General features: G+C 34.4%; 1 protein-coding gene across 11 annotated transcripts in view; it reads left to right on the forward strand.

Annotated features, from left to right (window-relative positions):
* PLEKHA5 (pleckstrin homology domain containing A5) overlaps positions 1-24,920 on the forward strand; it is a 168,091-nt gene that overhangs the window by 101,251 nt on the left and 41,920 nt on the right. For all 11 annotated transcript variants that reach the window (XM_032186858.1, XM_032186792.1, XM_032186867.1 and 8 more), the window contains 5 exons: positions 5,381-5,485; positions 8,956-9,028; positions 12,686-12,786; positions 13,683-13,798; positions 21,118-21,585. In XM_032186858.1, the coding sequence (XP_032042749.1) occupies positions 5,381-5,485; positions 8,956-9,028; positions 12,686-12,786; positions 13,683-13,798; positions 21,118-21,585 (863 nt within the window). The remainder of the gene's footprint in view (positions 1-5,380; positions 5,486-8,955; positions 9,029-12,685; positions 12,787-13,682; positions 13,799-21,117; positions 21,586-24,920) is intronic.

The raw sequence follows: 24,920 nt of genomic DNA on the forward strand, positions 1-24,920 counted from the left end.
ACCAAGATGAACGCTGTGATTGGTGCTGACAGATGCAAGCCCTCTATCTTCTACCAAGCAGTTATCATTTAAACAAGTGGGGAAAACAAACAAACAAACAAACAAACACATTTTTACTACCCATTGAAAACCTTAGCCCCGAGAAGTGTTTTTTGGCAGATTAATCCAGCCTGCAACAGAAAATAAATTTTGGAATGTCTTTCAATTGAGCAGATTCCTTAATTTCAAAGAACTGATATAATTTGTTTTCCATGTAGTAGAAAAGAAACGTCCTAAGATTTCTTAAAGCGCTTTTTTGAAACACCTTTTTTGTTGTTTTAAATATAAATTAAGGATTCTGCCTGTCTAACGAGACATAAGAAAAATGTTATTTAATAAGAAAAGATGTCTAGCTTTCAAACAGTGTCTTCATCTATCAGTGTTGCTGGGGGGAAAAAAAGGAGTCACAAATTAATTATAAACAGTAATAAAATCCATAATCTCAATTTTTATATGTTTCTATTTGTGCAGGACAGACAGCTTATGAAGGAGTAAGAGCTGTAATAGTGGTTTAGATTGTAGTAATAGTTACACAGAAAATTAGTTACAATGGTGCTGTCTAGGAAGAGCTTTCAGATTAAATGTAGGAAATTAATTCCAATCTAGGGAGCACACATTCTACAAACATTTTCATACTCTCCCTTCGAAAGAGTAGTTCAGAGTAGTCTGTCTGTTTCACAGTGTTCAAGAAGGAAGTTGAGATTGCTACAGGCCAATTTTAATTTCTTTACAGTCTTTGATTAGCGACACTTCAGCTTCTTGTGCATACTTCTGTCTTTTGAAGGACTTCTTGCGCTACTCTTCGTTCCTCTTGTCTATTTATTCTAGTTTTTACATTAATCATTAATGTTGTAATTGCATTGGACAGTATATGCAATTACTGTACATCAGTTTTCAAAGGTAAACTTGTCTGAATTTCTACAGCCCTGTTTTTAATGTTTTGTTTTTAGGAGGAGAGTAATTGCTAAGTAGAACCACAACTAATATTAGTCAGCCTTAGGTGACTCTTATTAGGTGGCTGTTCAAGGCTAAAGGTTTAAATTGCTTTTAAAGACAACTATATAGAAGTTGCCCACTGGTTGAACTTGGATGCAACAACTAATTTTTATCTACGTTTTCATTGTTTGTCTCCCAGCTGGGATATTCTTAGCTGTCTTAACAACATTTGAATATAGTATGTAGAGGCTCTGTGTAGTACAGTGCAATAGGAGGGATAAAATATTGGTGAGGAAAGTAGGTTATAGAGTAGCAAAATGACAACACCTATTTTTTTATTCCTATTTGCAGAGAGAGCTAATGAATGTGCTTAATGTTGGAAGATAATGAGGAATGGAGGTAAAGTTTATGGTAGAACTTAAGTTGAAGACAGTTGAGGGGTGTAGAAATAAACTCTCCCTTTCATGAATGTTATCTGATTCAGAATAGACATGGCACTTGAAGAATTTTTTGTTTTGTGGCAGAAAGACTCATTGGTCTGATACTGTTGTTCAGAAGTTCGTATGAGGTGAGACAAAAATCACTCTCTCCCAGACAGAAGTCTTACTGCTACTCCTTCTTCCTCACTGTATAAAGCATGGTGACCAATTAATACACCATAGTCCTGGGCAGAGTACTTTTTTTTAAAATAAAGTATTGTTTCTCCTGTATTGGCTTGGAGTATATTTCTAGATTTAAAACCACTAGCATAGACCTCTGAGGAAGATCTCCGTAGGCTTATGGCTACAGATACATACATTTCTACCTTTCTTTTTAAAATGAAGAAGTCTTCCTCATTTTTATTGTGCTCTTTTCCTCTTTTTTAAGTGCTACCTAGACCGATATGATTACATATCCTGAAATGAATTTGGGAGATCATTTTTTTTGATATGTAGATAAAGTGAGGCATGTCGCCAGTTCCCCTTCACAGTTCATCCCCTGCTCTTTCATCGCAGCCCTGATAATCAACAAAACAGTGCTAACAGTTTTCTCACAGTAAGTGGAATGGAGTCTACATTACAGGAGATATGTCAAATTATTTACAAATAATGTGCATCAGTTTGTCAATAGATATTTCACAGAGTACTCAAGCCAGTCCAGCCTTAAATGGCTAGTTTAGGCATAGCCGTGCACATCTTATCGGGGTTCAGGTTAACCAGAAATTTCAGAGTAATAATCATGAGATACATCTACATTAGCAAATTGCACAGTAAACAGGAGCTATATGTGCAGGGTACTATTAGTGCTCAGGACCAAACACCTGTACGATATTTTCACGTTGTATCTTCAAGTTAATCCAATAGTGTTCCTTGTGCATTTTACGTTTTAGTCTTACCTAAAATAAATCCAGTTTTCTCTACTATGCATACCAAAGCACAGTTAGAGGGAATGATTGGGAGATTTTTTTTCAAAAGCAACCTCCTAATCCAAAATAAAATGCTGAGGCAGAAACCCACTCAGTTCATGGAAAACTGCAATATTGGAAGGCACCTAAATTGCCTACAAAATCTAGAAGGCAGTATCATCTTGGTTTGTGGTTTGGAAAAAAATTTGAGCCTTAAAGACTAGAAACATGTTTTTGAACAGAAGTTGAAAGTTCCAAAAATTTAGATTCCTGCTGTTTTGATTTTACATGCAGAAGATTCTTGAGCCCTGTATTTTTCAAATACTGAAGCAGTAAGTTTAGTGATCACTTTTCTGGTAGTTGAAGAGCATTTTTAAGTATACTTAGCAGTTCTGAAAATGGGAAAGAAGCTTTACGTAAATTCTGTGTCCCCTAGCAGCTGAATAGAGAGAAGAGCAGCTAATATAGTGATTAAATGTGCAGCTCCAGCTATTCTGGTTTTGTCCAGAGTTCAAAAACCTTGCTCGTGTTTTTCTTCAGGCTGAGGAAAGAGTGACTATCACTGGCTGAATTTCCTGGCGTCTTTCTCAGTACTGGGCATGTGCACGGTCCTGTAGCTTCTGTTTTCAGAAGCATCACAGTTGTTGGGACCATTCCTCAGAATGCATAAAATAGTACTTACAGTGCTGTGGAGTGAGAAGTATTCAAACCTTTCCATTTTTAATTATTTCCTTTCATACTGTTTCCCCAGTATGAGATATATTAGATGTGTGGTGGAATGGTCTGGGATGACAGACATAAAAAGAGGAGGAGATGGTCTAAAAAGTTTGAGACCGGATAATAATTATTATATATATACACCTACAATATTTAAATCCCACAGTACGTGGGAGGCTCAAAGGAGGCTGAGAAATCATTGTGAACAAATACTCTCTTGTGGTAAAATAATCTGAAGTCATCTAAGTCATTCTCTGTATTAGCTAAAATTAGAAATCACTTCATGTTGTTTAGTTGATGTATGTTTGTATTTACAGTTGCAAATACGTGTAATTAATGCATTAAGTCTTTGCTCAGAGTTCAGTGAAATTGGAGTCAATATGGTTTATAGTCAGACCTATCTAAGAGAAATCTATTTAAATTACCTGAATCTCTTAGTAGATGTGACAATACTTGTGGTTGGTTGTGTTTTCAGAAGTCATGTGTTAACCCTGTTACAAGTAATGGACATCTGGAGAAATCTTATGAGTTTTTGACCCTTTAATATGTAATGCTAGGGAAGGGATGAGTGTTATAAATTATTTCTGATCCAAATCTTGGCACAGCTCTTGTGTAACATGCCAATGTAGTAGCCTTACTGGTTTAATTGAATAGATGTAGAATTAATTTTATAATGTGCTTTGAATTGTTAGAGGTGCTTTGTATTTTCCTTTTTTACATCTAGATGTCATAGTTCTATTAGCTTCTTTAAAAATGTCCATTTTACACTGGTAGAATTTTCCAGATGAAGATCTGAAAGATTTTGATTTACAGTTTGAATTAGGTCTTCAATCACTTGATCTGTCTTACTTTCCAAACAGATCTGAGTTAAATTTCTGTATCTCCAAGGGAAATAAAAGCACTCAAATGGTTTTTATATTCCCTTCCGATTCTTAAAAAAAGAAAAAGTCCTTGTTTCATTGTGTTGTAGACTTCAGACAAACATGCAGTTTTTGTAATGTTGTTCTTTTTAGAGTAAGCTATATTGTACTCCTCAGTAAATGGCATTGTTGACAAAAGCTGCACATCATTTTAAATTGCAGCTTTCAGTTTGATTTTAAACCTACTGTGGAATTCTCTCTAAAGCATGTATAAATCATAATGCAATTCTGTGAGGTATGTTGAGTTTTCCTAGAGAAACCCATACCCTAATTTGCAACAAAAATTGAGTGTGTGTTTAGCCTTCCAATTTGAGCATCTTATTTAGAAACTTTGCATAACTTTTCAGTTATTCTCAGTAGTAGAGATGGGAAAGCTGAAGCACAAGATTATATTGTCTAAACTCAAATAGTAGATTTGGAGCAGAGCCAAGAACACAGCTTAGAAAACTTATTTTCCTTTTTCTGCAGAATGGGATGCTTTCCTGTATTGCATTGCATGGTTTCTGAGGCACCAATCTTACAGAATTTAAAACACACACACTTAGCAGATTTAGTTGCACAACAAACTTTCTAAATGTAGACTGAAAAGAATGAAGTGTGAATTGGAAAAGCACTGCGCATTTCTTTATGCCTTTTCCACTTTCTTTGTGTTTCTCAAGTACAAGAAGAATGAAATCTGAAATGGTTTATATTTCCTGCTTTTCTTAATCATCTGTGATTGTTGCATAGCTGTAAGGATGTAAAAGATATAAGTGACAGCAGAAGTAAATTCTGGAGTTTAAGGACTAAAGACTCAAAATAGGCCTTAGTGCAAGTAGGTAAAATATTGAATATTCAAACTAGCCAAGGGATTTATGGTGTGGAGGTTTTTGAGGGGGAAGAAAGAATTTTAGAAAGTTACCCTATGTGTTAGGAAAGTGGAAGACTCATCAAGAACTCTGTGAATTATATCTTGTTGAAATCTGAGCATGTTTTCATTTATTAGGCCTATGTTTAAAGCAGGAAAGAGTAGAATTTTCTTACCCAGGTGATGTAATTTTTCATAATTAACAACAGTTCTGTTGGATGGAACTAGACCTACAGCTTGGTAGATTTTCTATCTGACTGATAAGAAGGTCAGATATGTATTTGTTCTTTATCATTTAAACAACAACAACAAAAATCTTTGTTTTGGGATTTGTCTCTACATTTTTTGCAAAGAAATAAGGAAGAAATTTTGAAGCCATTATAACTATCATGATTCTTTGCCTAAAAAGGAATACAGTTTGCATTCTGTAATCCCCCTGATAGATGTGTATAAGAAAAAGATCTCAAAGAAAATTCATTATAATTTTTTGACAGATATTGATACCACATTTTCTTCAACCTTTTCATTTTAATTTAGACATCACGATCTTCAAAGAAGGTTCATAATTTTGGAAAGAGATCAAACTCAATAAAGAGGAACCCTAATGCACCAGTTGTCAGACGTGGATGGCTCTACAAACAGGTATGTTTTCCCCTTTAATCTTGGGTTGCTTTTTTGTGGTTATTGGCTTTTTTGGTTGTTTGGTGTTGGTTTCTTTTTGGTAAGGTGTATAATATACAGAAGACAAATGTTTGTAGAAAATGTAATTGTGACGCCAGAGTGAAAGTATAAAGTAGGAGAAACTGATGTAATATTTCAATTAAGTATCTACCTATTAGGCAACATTGTGATATAAATGAGAAATATGCATTTTTTTTTCCAGGCCTTTATGGGCTTGAAAAGTCTAGGCCGATGCTGGTGGTAAATAGACAAATGAATTTGAGGCATACTTACATAATGGGACAAGGGTATATGATCAATTATATTGTTTTTGAAATTCTGAAATTTCTTGTTTTAGGATGTATCTGTTAACTTTTTTTTTTAATTAAGTAAATATTTTCAATGCAAACTGTCAATCAAGCAAATTTCTCACGTATGAAAAGATGGGGGAATGACAATATACATTATAGTTTTCTTAAATCAAAGATGATCATCTTGATGATCATAGAAGGCAGTTTAGTTTTCTTATTGAATGTAAACTAATCTGAAGCATTTGATCTTTATTGTTTAGTGACAGTATACCTGCAGATTTGCTAGTCTGCAGTACCAGGCCACTTGCACTTTCTTACTCTGCAAGAAACAACAAAACTGATTGTCATGTTAGGAGTATGTCTTCTTAAGTCCATCAAGAACCCTCTAAGAACTCGTCATGTAAACTCTATCAAGCTGTGAATGCCTGTATATAATTTTTAATATCCACTGTCATTTATTCTCCTTACTCTGATAAAGTAGCTTTCTGGGTTCTGTTGAGTCAGTTTTGAAAATTCACTACTAAACAGATTTTTTTAGCAATTCTTTCAGTAGTAAGTATCTGTTTAGTAGTAGATTTGTAGATTTGTCCATGTTTAGATACTCTTGTGGCCTCTATTCTCATTTAGTGTTGAGAGAGAAAATTCATGAGGGTAACAGGTTGTTGGTTTGTTTTTGTTGTTTTTTTTTTTTTTGCTTTATGGGGCTATTTATATTACACTTCTTGGCATAGAAAAAGCAACTTTAATCCTGAGACGATCAACTAAGTTGACTGAAATACAAAGTCTAAATTACAGCACAGGTACTTGTGTGGATGAGTATCAGTGTTACACAATCTGTCTTTCTGGTATATATGCAAGTATAAAAATCTCCCCCTGCAGTAGAAACAGAAGTTTGCTGATACTTTGCTTCATACTTCTGAATAAGTTAGAGCCCTTTGAATTCCTCATTTTGATAGTTTGGCTTTTCATTTTGAGGTCCTTTGCATTGAGTTTTACATGTATGGAAAGTGAAGTTAAGCACCTAAATCAACTTAGTGGAATGCTCTAAAGATTCTTACCTCTTTGTTTCAATCCAATAGTGAAATATTCAGAATGGATATTCAATATACAAAGTAGTGTAAAGATATTGCTTTCCCAAAAACTAAGTCCATTATAATGTACAGTTCTTTAATTCATGAAGAAACAGTAACTATATTTTAAGATTGCAAATTTGTTAAGGTTGGAAGGGAACTCATGATCATCTAGTGTAACCTCCCCTGCTTAACCAGGGTCAGTTAGAGCCAGTTGCCCCAGGCTGTGTCCAGTCTGGTTTTGAATATTCCCACAGATGGAGACTTACCACAACCTTTGTGCCACTGATCACCACCATCTGGGCCTGGCATTTCAGCCAGTTTTCAGTCCATCTCATTGTCCAAATGAGGTGGACTGTCCATTGGAATGGTTTTGTGTGTAAAATGATTTAAATGCTTTGATGTTTGATTGTGTTGTGTAAGGAATGATTGCTGTATGTTTTCATGTTGTAGTAGTAAATGAAAGTTGATTTACTCACGAGTTTAACCAATAGATATTATCTTCAGGAATCTACAGGAATTCCTCAGGAACATACAGTAAAAGTATGTGCAGGTTTCTTTTTGATAATAAAATGACTTAACATAATCATATAATCACAGAGTACAGTAAGTTTTGTTTGACCCCGGGTGTGGTATCTCATTGCATGTAATGCCAATTTTCTTTAATTTGTCTATTTATTATAATCAGAATCATGAGGAAAAAATAGTTTGTGAATTACTGAAACAGAAGGGGTTTACTTCCAAATAAGAAAAAAATAAAATATGAGAACCACATAGTCATTTTTTGTGCCTTTCTGCTATGTCTAAGGAAAGCAGAAAGATCATTCCTGGAGTGTTTCATTTTTGACAGACTTTTGTACATGACCATGTAGAAACCTGTTGATGTCTTTGAGTGATGGGAGAAATGTGATGTTGCATAACAGCTTCTTTAGCAAGCCTGTCTGAAGGTTTGAATTAATCCTTTGTACTGAAGAAGTTTAGAAATTTTCAAATCATAAGGTTGATTTTTATAAGCAGCGTCCTTTGGGCCAGGGGTCCTGCATTCTAATCCACTACTGAGTTAGTGACCTTGTCAGTAGGGGGAGGAAGCCAGTCTGCCCCCTTTGTGTCTGCTTTGCCAGCTGTGAAATAGGAGCTGACTGCTATGGACAGTGCTTCTAGACTTCATTAGAATTTGTTAAATCACTTTGAAGTCCTTAGAAGAAAGGGGCTGTGAAATGCTTACTTATTCTATTTATGAAGACTTCTGTAGCAGATGATTATTTCAACTTTTTCTGAATAATATTTCATAGCTAATTCTTGACTTATTCCTTTTTCGTCCTTCAGAACTTGCCCCCACCCCAAAAAGAGCAGAGTTTGAAATAAGAGGCTAAAAATGATGCAAACATTTCTTTAAAAACAACAGTTTTTCTTGAGTATAGTTCAAGATTTCGGATTTCATTATAGAATCCTTCTTGGTTGTCAGAAAAACTATTCATGAAAAGAATATTGGTAATTCACACGTACCTTTCTTCTTGGAGCAGATTATCATATTTATGAAATCTAATCCTGCTAGGATGTGCATGCTGCAATGCTTCAGCTTATTTTTGCTGCAGTGTAGTGGCAGTCCTTCATTCGGAGTTGTGTGGTGTAAATTGATTATAAACATAAAAGAAAACGAAATAGCTTTAGGAATAAACTTTGTGGGAAAGAATTTGCTCTAGATACTTGAGCAGTAGTAGAAGATTAGAATTTTAGTAGACAGTTTCTTCATAAAGCAAAGGATGGCTTTTTAAGTACTATCTTGCTCATTTAACAAAAAAGTGTGGATTGTTTCTGTTTAGTGTAGATTGTAGTCTCTAGTATGCTGAAATAATGGGCTCCCACTGCATCTCTTCTTGAACCATGTTAAAGGCAGGCTTCCTGGGTTTCCAGCATCAGGTCTATAAAAAGAAGTCAAAGGTACTTAAAATAAGTACTTAGCTAGGAAAACTAGCACATTACCACAGTTTCGTAGTACTCTGTTTACTTTGTGAACTGTTTATTGTTTGCAGATGTAAAAGTACTTATGTGATTTCTTTTATTAATACAGGACAGTACCGGAATGAAGTTGTGGAAGAAGCGGTGGTTTGTGCTCTCTGATCTGTGCCTCTTCTATTACAGAGGTAAGTTCCATTCAGGAAAGGTTTGCTAGTTTCACTGCAAGCAGATAAATTTTGACTCACTACTCAATGTAAGAAAAAAGAAGCTGCTACGTAACTTAATGGAAGAAATAGTTGTGTAGCTGCCAATATCCAGGCCTATTACTTTTATTTTTTTCTTTTCCTTTCTTAATTAGCAATTTCATATAATTACTTCCTTCCTGTCAAGTATGCTCAAAGGGCAAATCCATTCACAACCACCTCTTTAATACATTCACATTCTAGATCGTACTTTTCTCACTACTTCTGTTGCTAGAAAGTAAATATGTCAAGTTAAATCTGATTTCTCATGCAAATGAAGTAACTGAAATGGGGATATGAAAGGTATAGTGAAGGGGGGCTGAAGCTCTGCCTTTACAAAGAAAAAGAGAAAGAGAAATTATATTCCTTTTGGGAATCTAATCAGTGCTCATGAATATTTGTAATGTAAATGTCCAGTTTCATATGAGTAGAAGTCTCTGCTGCATTTGAAACATAGAAGAAATCTGTTAGTACCTTTATGTAGCTACGTCACATGTATTTTACAGGGGAAAAATGAGCTGCTTGCAATTCTAGTCTGGTGATATTTATGTTGCAAAACTGATTTCTTCACCATTATGGATTATTGGCTATAGTGCTCCTTAGAGGATAAACAGGACGTGTGCCTGTGGAAACGTATTCAGTCCTGAAATAAGGTGTACAATAATAATGTTTTAAAGGAGGCTAAGAGCAAAGAAGAGTGTAAAGCATGGCAAAATAGAGGAAAATGAACAGAACTCCACAGCCTTGTGAAGAGTAAGAGAGGGTTTCAGTTTGCGAGAGACACTAGGAATTGGCAAAAGTGTTGATGCTGGTGACATTGAAAGCCGTGACTGATTAAATTAAAATGCTTTTCTGTTAAAGTGCAGCGTATTTCTGTGCTAATCAAGAAAAATCAGGTCATAAAACACAGAAGCTCTGTCTTTGTAATTTTAGTTAACAGATTCTGAATTATTGAAACATAATCTAGCTATGTCTCTTTACCCGGAAAAGTATACATTGGTGGATAAACAGCTGTGGAGTCAAAATTAATCTGTCATTTCAGTCATGCAGGTATCAATTGCTCTACAATTACACTGCAGTTAGTTAGGTGGTCATTACATACTCTATGCTTTCTTATGGGGCTTTCTTATTTTAAACAAGTCTTCAGGCTTTCTCTTTGAAAGGTTGTAAAGAAATTGCTGCTTTGTCGTTTCATTAAGAACAGATTAAATTGACCTAAAGTGCTGCAAATGGATTGGAAAAAAAAAATAAATAAATCCAGGCAGCTCTATAATCTTTCTTGTTATACATTCTAGTGTACCTAATAAGCTGAAATACAAGCAAAGTAGTCTAAATTGTTTACATAATAAACATCACTTTTAGCTGTCATTCTCTTACGAGAAAGCAGTTAAAGCTTATAAACTTTAAGTAAACTGATGTTTAGTGAATCTTAAAAGTATTAGAAATGACTACTAATATTAGAAGAAAAGATACACACTCTAAACCCCGTGCTTTTAAATTTTTGTATTAATTATGTTTCAGTTATTGGAAAAAATGGAAAAGGGGAGCAATGCACTTAATGCTAGACTGCAAACAGTGCTTCTAGCTGTCTGTCTGTTTATGATTACTGGTTTCTTGGTGGTTTGTTGCGGTTTGTTTTTAGTGTGTTTTTTTCATTTTGTTACTAAATCTTACTGGACTTTTATGATATTGTTACAATGTTAGCAGCTAATACTTAAATCTAATTTATAGATGAAGAATGATTTCACTGTACTTTTTCAGAGCTTAGAGAATGTTGTTCTCTCTCACTGGAGGATAAAAGACTGCCTGCTTTCATACCAAAAGGTTATTGTTGGAACAAATAAAAGATCTTTGAGCTGTACAGAAGATCTGCTATTTTTCCCTTGTATTATTCATATATGGCATACAAGTAAAGATGGGTATGGGGCAGTGTAATGTGTAGATAAAAGCTACTCTGATGGGAAACAGATTTCAAAAATCTGGAAATGGAATGTAGCAGTATGTCTTTAACAAAGACCAAAGACCTCCAGACACACAGCTGTTTAGTGGAACAAAAATGCTTAATGCTTTTATATGGCACTACTGAGTGCAATAAACAAGTTGAAGTGTAATCTAGCAGCAGAATAAAAAAAGTTTCCCCCAAAACCAGTCCAAATGAAGTAGAAAACCCCAGCTTTGCCATTCATTCTGGGACACAGCAAAAAACAGTGATATTCCATTGTGTGTGTCTAGCAAGGAGTAAATATTTGGGGATAAGGGAATAGTGGTGGATCATTGTTTCAGGCATGCTTCTGAGTAGACCTGAAAGTCCTCCCTTCGTATCTTTATCTTATACAAAATGTTTTTATATTAAGTTCAATTAAATACCTATTCAAGACAGCTTAATTTTTACATCCAACATCTTGTGTGATGCTAGTATAGCTGAGCAGAGCTTTACAATTCTGGATAACAGAAGAAAGCTATGGCTTTTCAGAATTTAGTACGTAGATCATATCAGAACAAGGAAGATTTGTAAATCCACATATAAGGTAGTCCTTTTGTTCTGCTTACATGTATTTTCCCACAATTCTTTTAATTGTAGCAGTATTAATTTTCTATGTTTGAAACTTCGGAATATCTAAATTTGGTCTTAATTTCATGGATATATAGTCATTTATTGTGGGCAGTGTCTTCAACTAAGACAAGCATTATATGGCCATATCTTAAGATTCTGGTTGTGAATAGAAGTTCTGTGTCTGAAATAAAATTAAGAATGACTTTGAGAATTGTATCCAATTATTCTTCTATTAAAGCATAATTGGATTTGACAGCTGGTTGTGGCTTCCAGTTAAAATGTCAAGTTATTACTTATAAGTTTTTTTAATTGTATGTAAAATAAGGTTCAGTGAAAAGGGTGTTTTTTTGCTTGTTTCTTGTAAGTGGTCTGATACATTTATTCTGACAAATCAAATGTAATTGAGTGTTAACTGTTCCTGAGAATTATAACAATCTCCCGTCTTCATATGCCTGATATAAGTGAACAGTTAAAAGGATGTGCAAATTTTTTACTAAGCAAACAACAGATTGCAGATATTGTCACTGAATTAGTCTTAACTTCCTTCTGCTTTTCAGTTTTGAAGTCTTCTGTAGGTAAACAGTGATTCACAGAAAAACTCTAGTTAATGCTACTCATGTTGCTTGCTACAAAGTAGCTGAGATACTTTAGCTTTTACAGAATTGGCAATTTCAGGAGGTGTTTTTTTGACTTTTTCCTCCAAGATGGAAGAGCATAAAGGTGGCCATATTCTGATGGCCTAGATTTTGGTGTGCTGAGCAGGTTTTGGGGAGTGTATATGTTTGTGTGATATGTATTATGTGGCATGAGTTGGTAGAGACAGAATGCACAATTACTATTGTGGGCCTACACACTTATGAGACTATACAGATACCTACGTAACAAATGGATCTGGCTTTGTGATTCTTTAATGTATTTTTCTCCAAGGTAAAATCTTGTTACTGATCATGTACTGTTAAATACAGAGTTTCAGTTAAGTGATTGAATATGAGTATTGTATATCAAAATACTTTGTTTCTCTAATCAAAAAATATATATATTCACAGATGAGAAAGAAGAAGGAATACTAGGTAGCATACTTCTACCTAGTTTTCAGATATCTGTGCTTTCTCCTGAGGACCATATTAACCGCAAATATGCCTTTAAGGTAAGGGAATGATTTTTGGGGTGTTTAATTTTCTCTGATAACACAATAAGCTAGTGCTGAGAACTCATTTTACTGAGTTATGATGCAAAATAGGATTGACAAACAGCTTCTGAGATTAACTTTTGCATAATACAGTAACAGAGTATTCAAGTATTTAGTCTGATGTAAATACAGACATTATTACTAGAATAAGAAAATGGGTAAGTATCGCATACAGCTAGTCCTTTATTTTTAGTTCATTGCTCTTAAATGCTGTGTTATGTTTTAGAATTGTAAACTACGACCATCTCTAGACTTAGCCACTAATGAAAGTTTTTTAGTTATTTAGGTACAAGGTAACTTTACATAAAAATAAGGTTTTATTATCACTTAAACTTTTTATTATGACTGATGTTTCATAGTTAATCTTTATAATCATGATATAACTCATTCCACTAAATGTTCTCTCTTCACTCTTTTGTGTTTTATGAGCACATTTTGGTTCTTCATTTGACCTGCTAAACAGCACATCATTTACTGTGGTAAGTCCAAATTAAAACATACTGTAGTATCATTAGGATGGCAAAAATCTATGCCAGTCTTATTCATGTTAACTATATTAACTTACATTAATGATTAATTGAGGCTGTTTTTAATAGAATGAAAAATTAAGGATCTTTTATCAGGTATGTTAATATAGAGACGGCTATGATTGAAAATTGTATGATGCTGTTTTGGAGATATGAATGGAGTGAAAAAGAAATATAACAAGTATTTCTTCTGGTATTTTTTCTGATATTATTTTCAGAAATTTTATTACAGAAGAAATTACAGCAAATATATAATAACATTATTTGCCTCTTTTCTTTTACAGAATCTTATATTTTAATTGCAATGACCATGTCATTTCCAATCAGGCAGCTCATCCAAACATGAGGACGTATTATTTCTGCACAGATACAGGAAAGGAAATGGAGTTGTGGATGAAAGCCATGACAGATGCAGCACTTGTGCAGACAGAGCCTGTGAAAAGGTAATGTGGACTGATAAAACAGTAGAACAATGTACTTCTTTCACGTGTTTACTTTGACTTATTTAAATGAAAGGGTGTACCTTAAAATAGATCATCAATTGTCTGAGATAATTCCTCCTTGTATTGAAGACTCCCTGCTAATTTAACAATATTAGATACAGTTTTGGAATTATGTTCCAAATATGGATGCCTTGAATGTGGGGGGGGGGGGTGAAGACTAGTTCCTTTAGCCGGGGGCATCAGGAGTACAATGGCAAGTACTATGCGCAGATGTGTTTGATGTGCTCTGCCCTCCTGACTGAAGAGCAACAGTAGCTCAAATGGTGGTAGTCTTTGGCTAAAACCTGTGTTAAGTGTCAAATTCACAGTTGTAGGTTCTGGCCAAATTAAACAGTTGCATCTGTGAGTCTGCACATTCTTTTATGTTGTTAAGCAAACATTAAAATTATACTTACCTGTTCTGGAGCCTTTTCTTTTATGTACCCCAGTGTTGACAATAAAAAGTGAGTCATCACTGAAAGCCCTGTGTTCTCAGAAATGGAATATTACCTGCTGCTGGCTATCCAGAAAAATCATTTTCTCCCTGATTGTGGTCCCTTGGGTCAGCTCCATGGCATTTATAATGGAAACCTCGTCAATACAAAATGTAAAAGCTCCTCATTATTGATGGCATAGAAATTGTTGCTGATAGCTGCTGTCAGTTGATCTACTTCTGCAGTCTGCTGGTTCCTGCCATGTTGGAGTTAAATAAGTGGCAGCAATGCTAAGAACTCTTAAGTTTAAAAATAAAATAAAATTCCATAGACATAGATGCTAAAGACAGAAAAGGTACCTTTTTTTTGTTTGAGTGAGCACATTAAACTTATTTAACTCATTTGCATCATTTCTGTATCCTGTGTTCTGATATGGTGCTGACAGAAGTATTAAATGGGATGCAGAATGATTAGATAGTTTTAATCTTAGATGTTTTCATGTTTTGAGAGATTCTCAGTCAAATATAATGAAACTTTTCTTTACATCAATTTGTGGGACTTTCAGACAGATAAAAGTAAACAAGTAACAGTTCCAAATTGGTGCCTGTGCAATCTTTTAGTAACAAATCTTAAGCAAAAGGTTGAAATCTTAGCTGTCTACTGTAATATTCTTTGAATAGGTAGAGATCATATGAAGTATTTTGTTCTTAACATTGGATAGCATAGTGAAGTAGATTAATAGGAATAACATTGTTCTCTATAGTTCAGAAAAAAATAACACATTCTTCAGTCTGTTATCTATCTTGTTTATTGTCCCCAAATTGCTGAAAATAAAAGATTTCAGCTTTTAGAAATGAGGAATGGTAGGTCTGATTACTGTTATAAAATTGATGTAAGATTTCATACTGTATATACACATGTTTTATTCTTCGTCTCTTGTAACCCCCCCTCTTGTTTGGGAACAATAGATGATGTGGGGAAGGGATGAGCAAGAGTGAGATAAGAGCGCAAACGTTGATACTTTTTTGATAATAGCATTTTCACCTTTTAACTTCTCAATTTAGAGCTCTTAAAAGAGATTGCATTTAAAGCAATGAGATTACCTTAACAAAATATGTTATTTCACTTAGTGAATAATACATTTAATTTAAAACTCTGGATTGGCTTTCATTGCAAACGTTTTGCAGATAGCTGTGGTAGCTTATAGACAGAGAGATGATTAACCCAAATCAGACCCACCGAACTTGAAAAAAAAAAAAAAAGTCTTGATTATATAAACACTCTGTAGGGGTAGTAATACTAAAGTGGGTCATTCTGAATCTTTCTAAACCCATGAAAGAACCTTCATTTGAGGTATGCAGTAACGTAAGATTGAACATGTGAAAGCCCATCTCTATAGTAGAAAAAAATAATTGGAAAAAGGTACATCTCTGACAGAACCTCTTTAATAAGTGTCTTTGTAGTCTTATGTAATAGTTCTGTATGTTGTATAGAACATGCTTAGTGAATTCAAATATATGGACAAAATGCTACAGTATTACTTGTGGTATTTGTTTGAACATAAGCAATCACAAGTTTTGTTGATGTAAACATTCACTTTTTTATTGGTTTGTAATGTAGCTGTCCAGTCATGTTTCCTGCCGTAGAGCCTATCAAGATGCATAGTAATCTTGTGCTGGGGTTTTGGTCCAGCTTTATGGGATCGTCATTCTTCCTAGGCTGCGGTTCCATGATTGCTTTATAATAACCAATGTGCAGTCCATTGCAATTAAGGGTATTCCAGCCTCCACAAACATTTGGTCACGCACGTATCTCCTTCTTTCAGCTGCAGTGCCTATTCAGCACTGATGTCTGCCTGTTTGATAGCGTATAGGCAAATGGGGGGGATTCCCAGTGTAGCTGAACTTATCTAATGCTTTTCATCCAGCTACATGCTCCTGCTATCTGACTTGCATTGCTTCAGCTGCTTATCTTAGTCCCTGGTGAATCAGTGTAGTACATGGAACTAGTAGAAAAGCACTCAGCAGCGAAATCTGAAGTTTCCTGCCTGGTTATCAAGATGAATGAGCTTACTGACAGACAAAACAAGTGACAGAAACACAAAAAGCATCTCTGTAACACTATCCTGTTGTTTTAATTCAGGAAGGAAAAAAATGAACAGAAGAAATTTGACCTATTTGAAAAATTTGCTAGTAGTCTTGAAATAATTACTTGAGAGAGAACACATTTCAAAACTATTTGAAGTCTCTAAACACTTTCATGTCTGTTAGCTATAATAAGGAAAAAATCCCTCAGACATCTGTTTCTAAAGAATCCATCTTTTGGCTATCAATTCAATTCTTAAAATTAACCGTGTAGCAGGATATGATCTTATCCAGAAGAAATACTGTACAATTCTGTTAAGTATTAAGTATCATATTACCTCATCTTTAAGTAAAATAGAGTTTGGCATGCAAGTAGCTTTAAGAATAAATGATTTGTGTTGAAGAAAAAATCAGCTAGTGCCTTTGTTTCTCAATTCTATCTTTCATAGAGGTTCTGTCATTATATTGAATACAGTTTTCTAACAGACCAAGTTACTTATGATACAATTGTTGGAGTTGTTAGGAGCTTACTTTCTTAAATATTTATGCAAGTTGACATCGAGGAACTCTTCTGTGCTTAATATAAATTGCCCAGTAATAAATCAGAATTGTTATAGGTATAGCTCTTTTAATCTAGAAGTTAAAGGACTTCCATGCTTATGGTACTCTGACCATTTAAACACAAGAGTTTGTCAAATGGCATGTTTCAGGTTGAAATAACTTCAGAGCTAGAATCTGTCTTGATTTTTTTCTGAGCCTGTGATTTTCTTAGAGGGGGAAAGAAAGAAAAAACAAATATTTTAAATAACTTGTGGGTTTCTTTTGCATGGTTTGCCATAAAAAATTATTTCTTTCCACATATAATGAGCAACATAATATAGAAATGAGGTGACAAAAATACAACCATTTCTTTTAGAATTGATCTGAAACTGAAACTTGCAGTAGAAAAACTCCCTTATGACATATAACTGTGGGAAAGGACAATTACAAATTGGTCCTATTGACTGTAATTCTGCCTTACTACACTTTTTTTTTTTTTTTTACTTAGGCAGTAAATTCAATTTTAATAATGTACTGAGGAACTTATCAAAATCATTAGCAACAAATACTGTAATCAGTGAGGAACAACTTAAGCTTATCACTCAAAATACAGCCTCAAACAACCTCTCTGGATTAGCAGAACATTTTATTCATTCAGTGCTGTAACACTGCAGACCCCAGTCAAGTTGTCTGATTACTGATTGTTTGCTTGTGCTTGTGGATGCTGATGTCCATCAATCATCATTTTACTCTAAATGCTGATTTCTTTACACTCTTAGGTTTGAGCATGATTTTCCTGTACTGTGTCAGCTGCTAGAGCCCTCATTCATTCTTCTGAATGATGCAGCATGTACTAAGAACTGTTGTTTTGTTTTTTTTCTCCTAGTAGTTATTCTCCCTGAACAGAATAAGCAAAGCTGCCAAAAAAGCACTTGTTAGCATAACAGCATCCACAGTGGGGGTTCACTGACAGTGCTCTGTTTGAAAAACATGGCTTTTTCTTTTTAAGTGTCTCTAGCTGGCTTTGGTACATTTGCAGTCCTCATGTCCATCTGATAATTGATTACATAGCCCTCCCATCCATTTTATTCTTTTAGATTTGTTTGTAAGAGCTAAAATTAGTACTTTTCCTGTGTTACTGTTCCATACTTATTTTCTAGTAGAAATCTATACTGAATGCAATTTATAAGCCAAAACACATGTATTTGATGCTCATTCTCTCTTTTTCTCTGTTATCCTTCTGGAATACCCCATGAGTCTTGTTAAATGTCTTTGAGAGGCGGATACTAAAATGGAGACAAATAAATATGGATTTATATTTCTTAGATTTACATTCTAGTTTCTGATAATTCTTTCCCTCTTGGAAAATTTGCTATTGAAAGAGATTTCTTGCTTACACTGATTTGACTGATCTGATGCACAAAGTTGAAGGTGAGCCCAAAAGTCTATTTTTATCGATTCAAACATCAGTCGTTCAGCCACTGCACCATCAGAAAGGATGTCAAATAGAAATGCTTGGCTCTGCTGCATATAACCATAGTAACAAGTGATAAAGCACATAGGTAGTATGGAAAAACAATTATGTGGTTTTCTTTTTCATTGCTTTTTAAATTAAGATCTACAGTGAGAAGTATGATAACATGGATAGAACACTATGCTAAGCCTTGACTTTGCCACCTATCTGATGAATGTCCTTAGGGATGCCATACTCTGTCTGCACCACAGTTTCTCCATCCGTAAAATGTCTACTGCTTCTCTACAGTAAAGCACACTGAGGCAGATTGATATAAAGTGTTATGTAAGGGGGTAGATTAAGGCACGCTACATATAATATTACCTGTATTTGGGATTATTCCCGAAGTATTACTTAGAATTTATTTGCAAACTATTGAGTGCTGGCTAAAAGATTAAATTTTATTATCCCTTTTGGCTTGATAATTGCAGGAAATGGCATTTTTAATTCACTTTTTTTCTTGGGAAGTTCCTTTATCTTATGTTACATCACTAGGTAGTACAGTTTTGAGGTGGAATAAGGAGGTGATCCTGTTCTTCATATATCCTTAAGGAGGAACCTTGTCAGAAATGTTTGGGTCTTGACAACTCTCTAAAGTTTTTTTTGGGGAAAAAAATCACTTTTAAAGCATAGCAGGAGATTAGCATAGTATTTCTTTGCTGATACTTGGAAACTATAGAAAATATGGATTAGGTGTACGTCTGTGTAAAAACTGGTTCTACATCAAGGGTTTTTTTCCTCTAAAAGCTATTGTTGGCTGAAATTTTAGCCTCCCCTTTCTGCTATGAAAAAGCACCAGATGCGTCTAGCCTTTTCATTCAATAATGTTGTTCAAGAAAAAAAAAATAGTGTTTAAAAATAATGCTGATACAAGTAGCCAGAGATATATGTTTTAGGTCATTGATGTGAATATTTTTGTTTGCAATACACTTGATGTGTACACACTTTTGTGTCAGCAGCTCAGGAATAATCACTGGAAGAAGATAATATTTTTTTTAGAAAGACTGTTTTGAGCTGCTTACATTAATAGAACTAATTTTATAGGACTTTCATACTATAGTGAAATACCTAGGAGACATTGGGATCATCACCGCTGTGTCAGAAATGCCCAGAAAATCACATCTCATATACACATGTGAAGTATCACAGTATGAAATGCACACAAAGTACATGTGCATTTCACACACTAACTCACGTACCATATGCAACAGACATTGGTGTCTTGCTGTTTGTTTGAAATGGTGTAGTTATAAAGATGAGTTCTTGATTCCCTTTGTATCACTGAGAATTCATAGCAAGAGTACACTGATAATGGGAGATGCATCTAAAATTAAGTATCCAACTTCATTAACAGCAGATAACGTAAGGACCTTACAGTCTTAACTCCTTTATACATATACTAGAGTTCTGTCTCAAGTAGTTGGCTTGTTTGCAGTTCACTTCCCCAACACGTTTTTTAAGCTATATAGACTTGTTATACGTTTTCGCCTTATGTTCAAGATTGGGTAAGCAAAAATGCTTACTGTTATGATTGTATTTATCTGGAACTAGAGCACTTTTCAGTGGAGTAGTCATTCATTTGCTGTTGGTCAATTAAATATATGTGATGGCCTCTGCGAATGGATGAGGCACTTGAACTGGACAAAACTGTAAAGATGAATAACGTTGCCAAAACATGCAGTCTGAAAGATTGGTCTGACACTGTCTTAAAATAGCTTTGTTCTTAGTTTCATTTTATAAAAAGATATACATTTAAAACATTTTTTTCTTCACCTTTCATCTCATACCCAAAAATGTTGATCAATATGTTTCAGCTTTTTTGTTTTGTTTTGTTTTTTCTGGTAAGTGGAAATAAAAAATGTCGTTATCAGAGCTGGATGTTAAGATCATGTCTTTGTGCTGAAAAAGATGCAGTTTCTCGACGTTTTTGAAACATTAGTTAATAAAATTATGTGCATTGACTACTTGTGTAAGTACTGTAAAGCAGTAGCTGTTTAAAAATACCATTGTTTTTGTGGTGCAGTTCCCTTAGTCAGCAGCTGTCTTCTCCCCTAAAATTAGGGAAGCCACAGTTATTTTCCTTAAAATATATGACAGCTGAAGTGATAGCATACCAGAGAAACCTAATTGATGTGAGTGACCATGAAAAGTTGTTTGTTTTCTTTAAAGGATATCGTTATATGTTAAATGCAGTGGTATTGTGAATCACAAGCTAGTCAACAGTGTAATCTGCTACCATTTTTAAAGATGGACGTAAAAATAGTCTGAATTTAAGGCTGTTGACATCTGGAAGCTTTGGCTCTTGAATAACTACTGAATATTTTTACTGTTTAAATGTCCAGCCCTCTGGGAATTGAACATACACTTTTCAGACTCTTCCTTTATTTCCTCTTTTTAGTGCATGTTTTGTGAAGGGGGATTAATATAAAGCTGGTTATAAAACAAACAAACAAAACTATGTTACAAATGTTTTTAAAACAGCAAAGAAAAAGAATCTGGGGGGTGGAGGGAAGGAAGTTACCAGTGATGATTGGGAAAACATGTCCTGGACATTTTTCTCAAAGACAAGATATTAGTTTAAAATATCTGGATAGTGACCACCAGAAAAACCCTGGTATACAGGAAAGGGATTCACTTATTAATTATTAATATTATTATTTTTAATGAATGTTTTGTTGATATTATAACGTCATATATTCTCCTTTGTAGAGTTGAGAAGTTAACCACTGAAAATACACCACCTCGAGAGGCCAATAATGTTTCAAACCATCGGGTGCTAATTAAGCCAGAGGCACAGAATAACCAGAAAAACAAAGAAGCGAACAAAAATGAAGAGAAGAAAGCTTTGGAAGCTGAAAAATATGGATTTCAGAAAGTTGGGCAAGATAAACCATTAACGAAAATTAACAGTGTAAAGCTAAATACTTTGGGATCAGAATACAGGACTCTACCCATAAGCACAGTTCAGGCTGGACACTTTAGACCAGTTCATTTAAATGGGTCTGAGAATAAAGCCATTGGAGTTGTCCTGGCAGATGCTGCAGATGGAGGGCAGCACAATGCAATTCAATCACATATGGAGTCTGAACGAGTTATGCAGAGAACTAATTCAATGCTGCAGTTGGAACAGTGGATTAAAATACAAAGAGGAAAAGGGCAAGAGGAAGAAGCAAGAGGGTAAGTGCTATGTGTTTGTGTTTTTTGTTTTTTTAAAGTAGTCTTTCTACCAAATAATATTTAAACTTCTACCCTGGCTAGTTATGTTATCTTTCAGTCCCTATTATGTAAGTAAATAATTTGCTGTGCTCTGTAAGAAGGACCAGGGTGCCCACTCAGAACAGATTTCTTGTTTGTCTTTTATTAACATTGAATTATTAAGCTATTAAACTATTAATAATAAACTATTAAACTATTAATAATAAATACAAATGGCCAGATACTCCTTTGGGGTGTTAGAAATATCTCTGTCCTAGCAGAGAGAAATTGTAAAAAAAAAAAAAAAAAAAAAAAAAAAAAAAAAAAAAAAAAAAAAAATCCTTCTTAAAGTCTGTTCTTGAAAGTGCCCTGTCTACAGTGTTTTTATTTACAAATTATTATACTAATATTTATCCGAAAATCTTAAATATATTCCATGCATTTTTTAAACTTTAAACAGGTTTTAATCAGAGAGACAGAAGCTTTATGTAGGAGTAAGTCATAGAAGTCTGCCTAACTTGATGCCTAGCAATTTGTTCCTTGTGAAATTAAATACCTTCCAGTTTTAATATTGAGCTCCAATGCTTATTCTTGAACATTTAAAATTGCATGTGAGTGACTGACAATGTTGAATTTTGTGCTGATGGCAATTTTTCTCTGACAGAAGTATAGGGATGCTGCTTTGTGGCTGCCTTACAAACAGGAAGCTCTAGAAATAAAGTATTAAAAAATAATAATGCTACATTAGATTAGAAATAATGGAGATGGTATCACAGAAGATATTTTGAAGATCTGGGAACTAGAGCTTCAAATAGAACCAAGTTCAGAAAATCTATTTTCCTCAAATGTCAAAATATGGGGGTTGTTTTTTTTTCAGTTTTTGCAAAACAGCAAAAATTTTACATTAGTTTGACCTACACTTGCCAAAATTGGTTCAAACTTTCCCCACTGCATTTACTCCTTCATTAAATATAATTAGGGATTGTTAATGCGTTGTTTCATGAAGTACTCAACATAAATAGTTTGATCAGGTTTGAAATTTGCACTACAGAGAGTGACTTGCACAACCTAACATATATTTCATATGCATGCTTATATAATTAGAACTGAGAAAGTTCTATGATGCAATTAAATTTTTTTAAATTGGACTTTAAAACTTGCATCTGAACCATAGAGATTTGAATAGCTGTGCCATTTTTCAGTTGTGAGCAAGCATAAAACCCTAAAATTGATTTCATTGTACTAGGAAGTACTGTTAACAATATGCTACTAATTAGCAATATTTTATTCTTGATTATAGAGAACACTTGTTGCTTTAAGGTTGGCAGTGATAGCACAAGCTACTTTGAACTGTAACTCTACATAAAGCTAGCAGCTGAAAAAGAATTGACCTTGTGGTGTCTTCTTTACTTTTGTGTGGAAGTGGCCTTGAATAATTACTGGAATGCGTAGTGGTGTGTTCAAAATGTGCAGGTTTTTTTTGGTTTTGTTTTTGTCAGATTCTGTCTGGAGACAGAAATTTAAATACAACTGAAGCTGGTGACTGAGAGTAGGAAGAAGCTCCAGTTTATATTAAAGTTTGGGGTGAGGGAATAATTAGGCTGTGGTAAGACCTGTTAAACTCATTACTTCGTTTTTTGAGAAAAGTAGTCTTGACTTTATGGGGTGAAGTTGCTGACTTGTAACAAAAATGCTTTCTAATACAACTCTATGTTCAGAGAAATCATGAAGGACCAAGCTGAATCTGTGGAAAAACAAAAATTAGGACTTTAATAGTACTAAAGTGTTAGCAAAGAGAGGTTCAATTAAATAATTATGTACAAAATAAGAGCTGATAGCTATCCTCAGTCTGGAATGAAGAGGGTTCACTGTAAAACTACTGATTTTTCAGAATAGGCTGTCTACTTGGTAATTTGACTGCCTCAGAAATTAATGGGAATGATGGTAACATGTTTTAATTCTTGAAGTTATCTGCCACTTCCATGGATCTAGACATAGTTTTGAAAGAGAACCGATGCTTTAAGGAGGACAAACCCAGTATGTTTTATTAAAGACAAAATCATTCTACTTAGTATTATTTTATGGAATGAATTTTGAACAAGCCAGTCATGAGTAAATATCCTGGTTTCAGCTAGGATAGGGTTAATTTTCCTCCACCCAAAACAAAACACACCTTTGGTGAAAAGTGAGTAGTCTTCCTGAAAAGTGAAAAATACAGAGGAGAGGTTGCATGGTATCACATGTGTTGTTTTGTTGTTGCTAATCCAGGGTTTAACCTCCATCTCCTCACCTTGCCCATGTAAACCTCATCCTAAGTGGTGAGCTATTTATGATGGTGTTTGCAGAAATATTTTGCAACATCATGGTCTGCATGACTGCCTGATTGACTGTGAAAGTCATTTTGCATGCCAGGCAAGCTGCAATACTCTCCAGTTTTGGATTTGACTGGAAGGTTGTTTCTGCAAGTATCTAGAGGAAATTGGTGAATCAATTGTAGGTTTTTTAATCAAACAATGTAAACCAAGGTTTAATATTGAGGTGGTCGGACTTCTTACAGTTTTGTTCATTTGGTAATAAATGATGGATATGTCACCTTCCTAAATGTTCCAGAATACACGTAATTGATTGCATGTAGACTTTAAATTGCAGTCTTTGTGTATTAAGAACTTCGGGCAGCTTTTCTTCAGGTTGTCGCGGATATTTAAAGAATCCAGCAGGATTACTGTGCCCTTAATAAAATAGAAGAGGAGCTTCACTGACTGAAGCATATCTAGCTACTAGCCATCTGCAGGAAAATATCAGACTTTGCCACACCCGTTTGTGAACAGCTAAAATTGTATTTTTGAAAGTTTGAAATTGAACTTAGAAGTGTCCTGGTTGCTTTTTTCTAGTATGGAGATGGAGAAAAACCCTTATCATTAATAATACATTGTGTGAAGAAATGTAGAGGCATTTAGCTAGGTTTTGCAACAAAAGAGCAGGATTGAGAATCCGTTTTCCGTTTTTTGTAAATTTTCTGTGATATTAGAAAGCTGCCCAACCTACAGAATGGAGATAATACTTCAGTAATTCTTGGAAAGCTTCAGAAACTGTAGCAGACTTTGCATGTAAAGCTTTTTGTATCAGCTTTCATCAACAAAATGATACAGGTGATTATAAATACTCAGTTTAGCTATTTTCAATGAAAAGTGTTTTTTTACCGTCATCAATTTCCTTAAGTTATTTCATAAGTACCTAACATACATAATGTTGTTTTATTTTGCCTTTTGCCCTACATCATTTCTTTAATGTGCTTGTGGCACAGAAGTCACACAGAA

Source organism: Aythya fuligula, chromosome 1 (assembly GCF_009819795.1).
Source record: "Aythya fuligula isolate bAytFul2 chromosome 1, bAytFul2.pri, whole genome shotgun sequence".
NCBI classification, from domain to species: Eukaryota; Metazoa; Chordata; class Aves; order Anseriformes; family Anatidae; genus Aythya; species Aythya fuligula.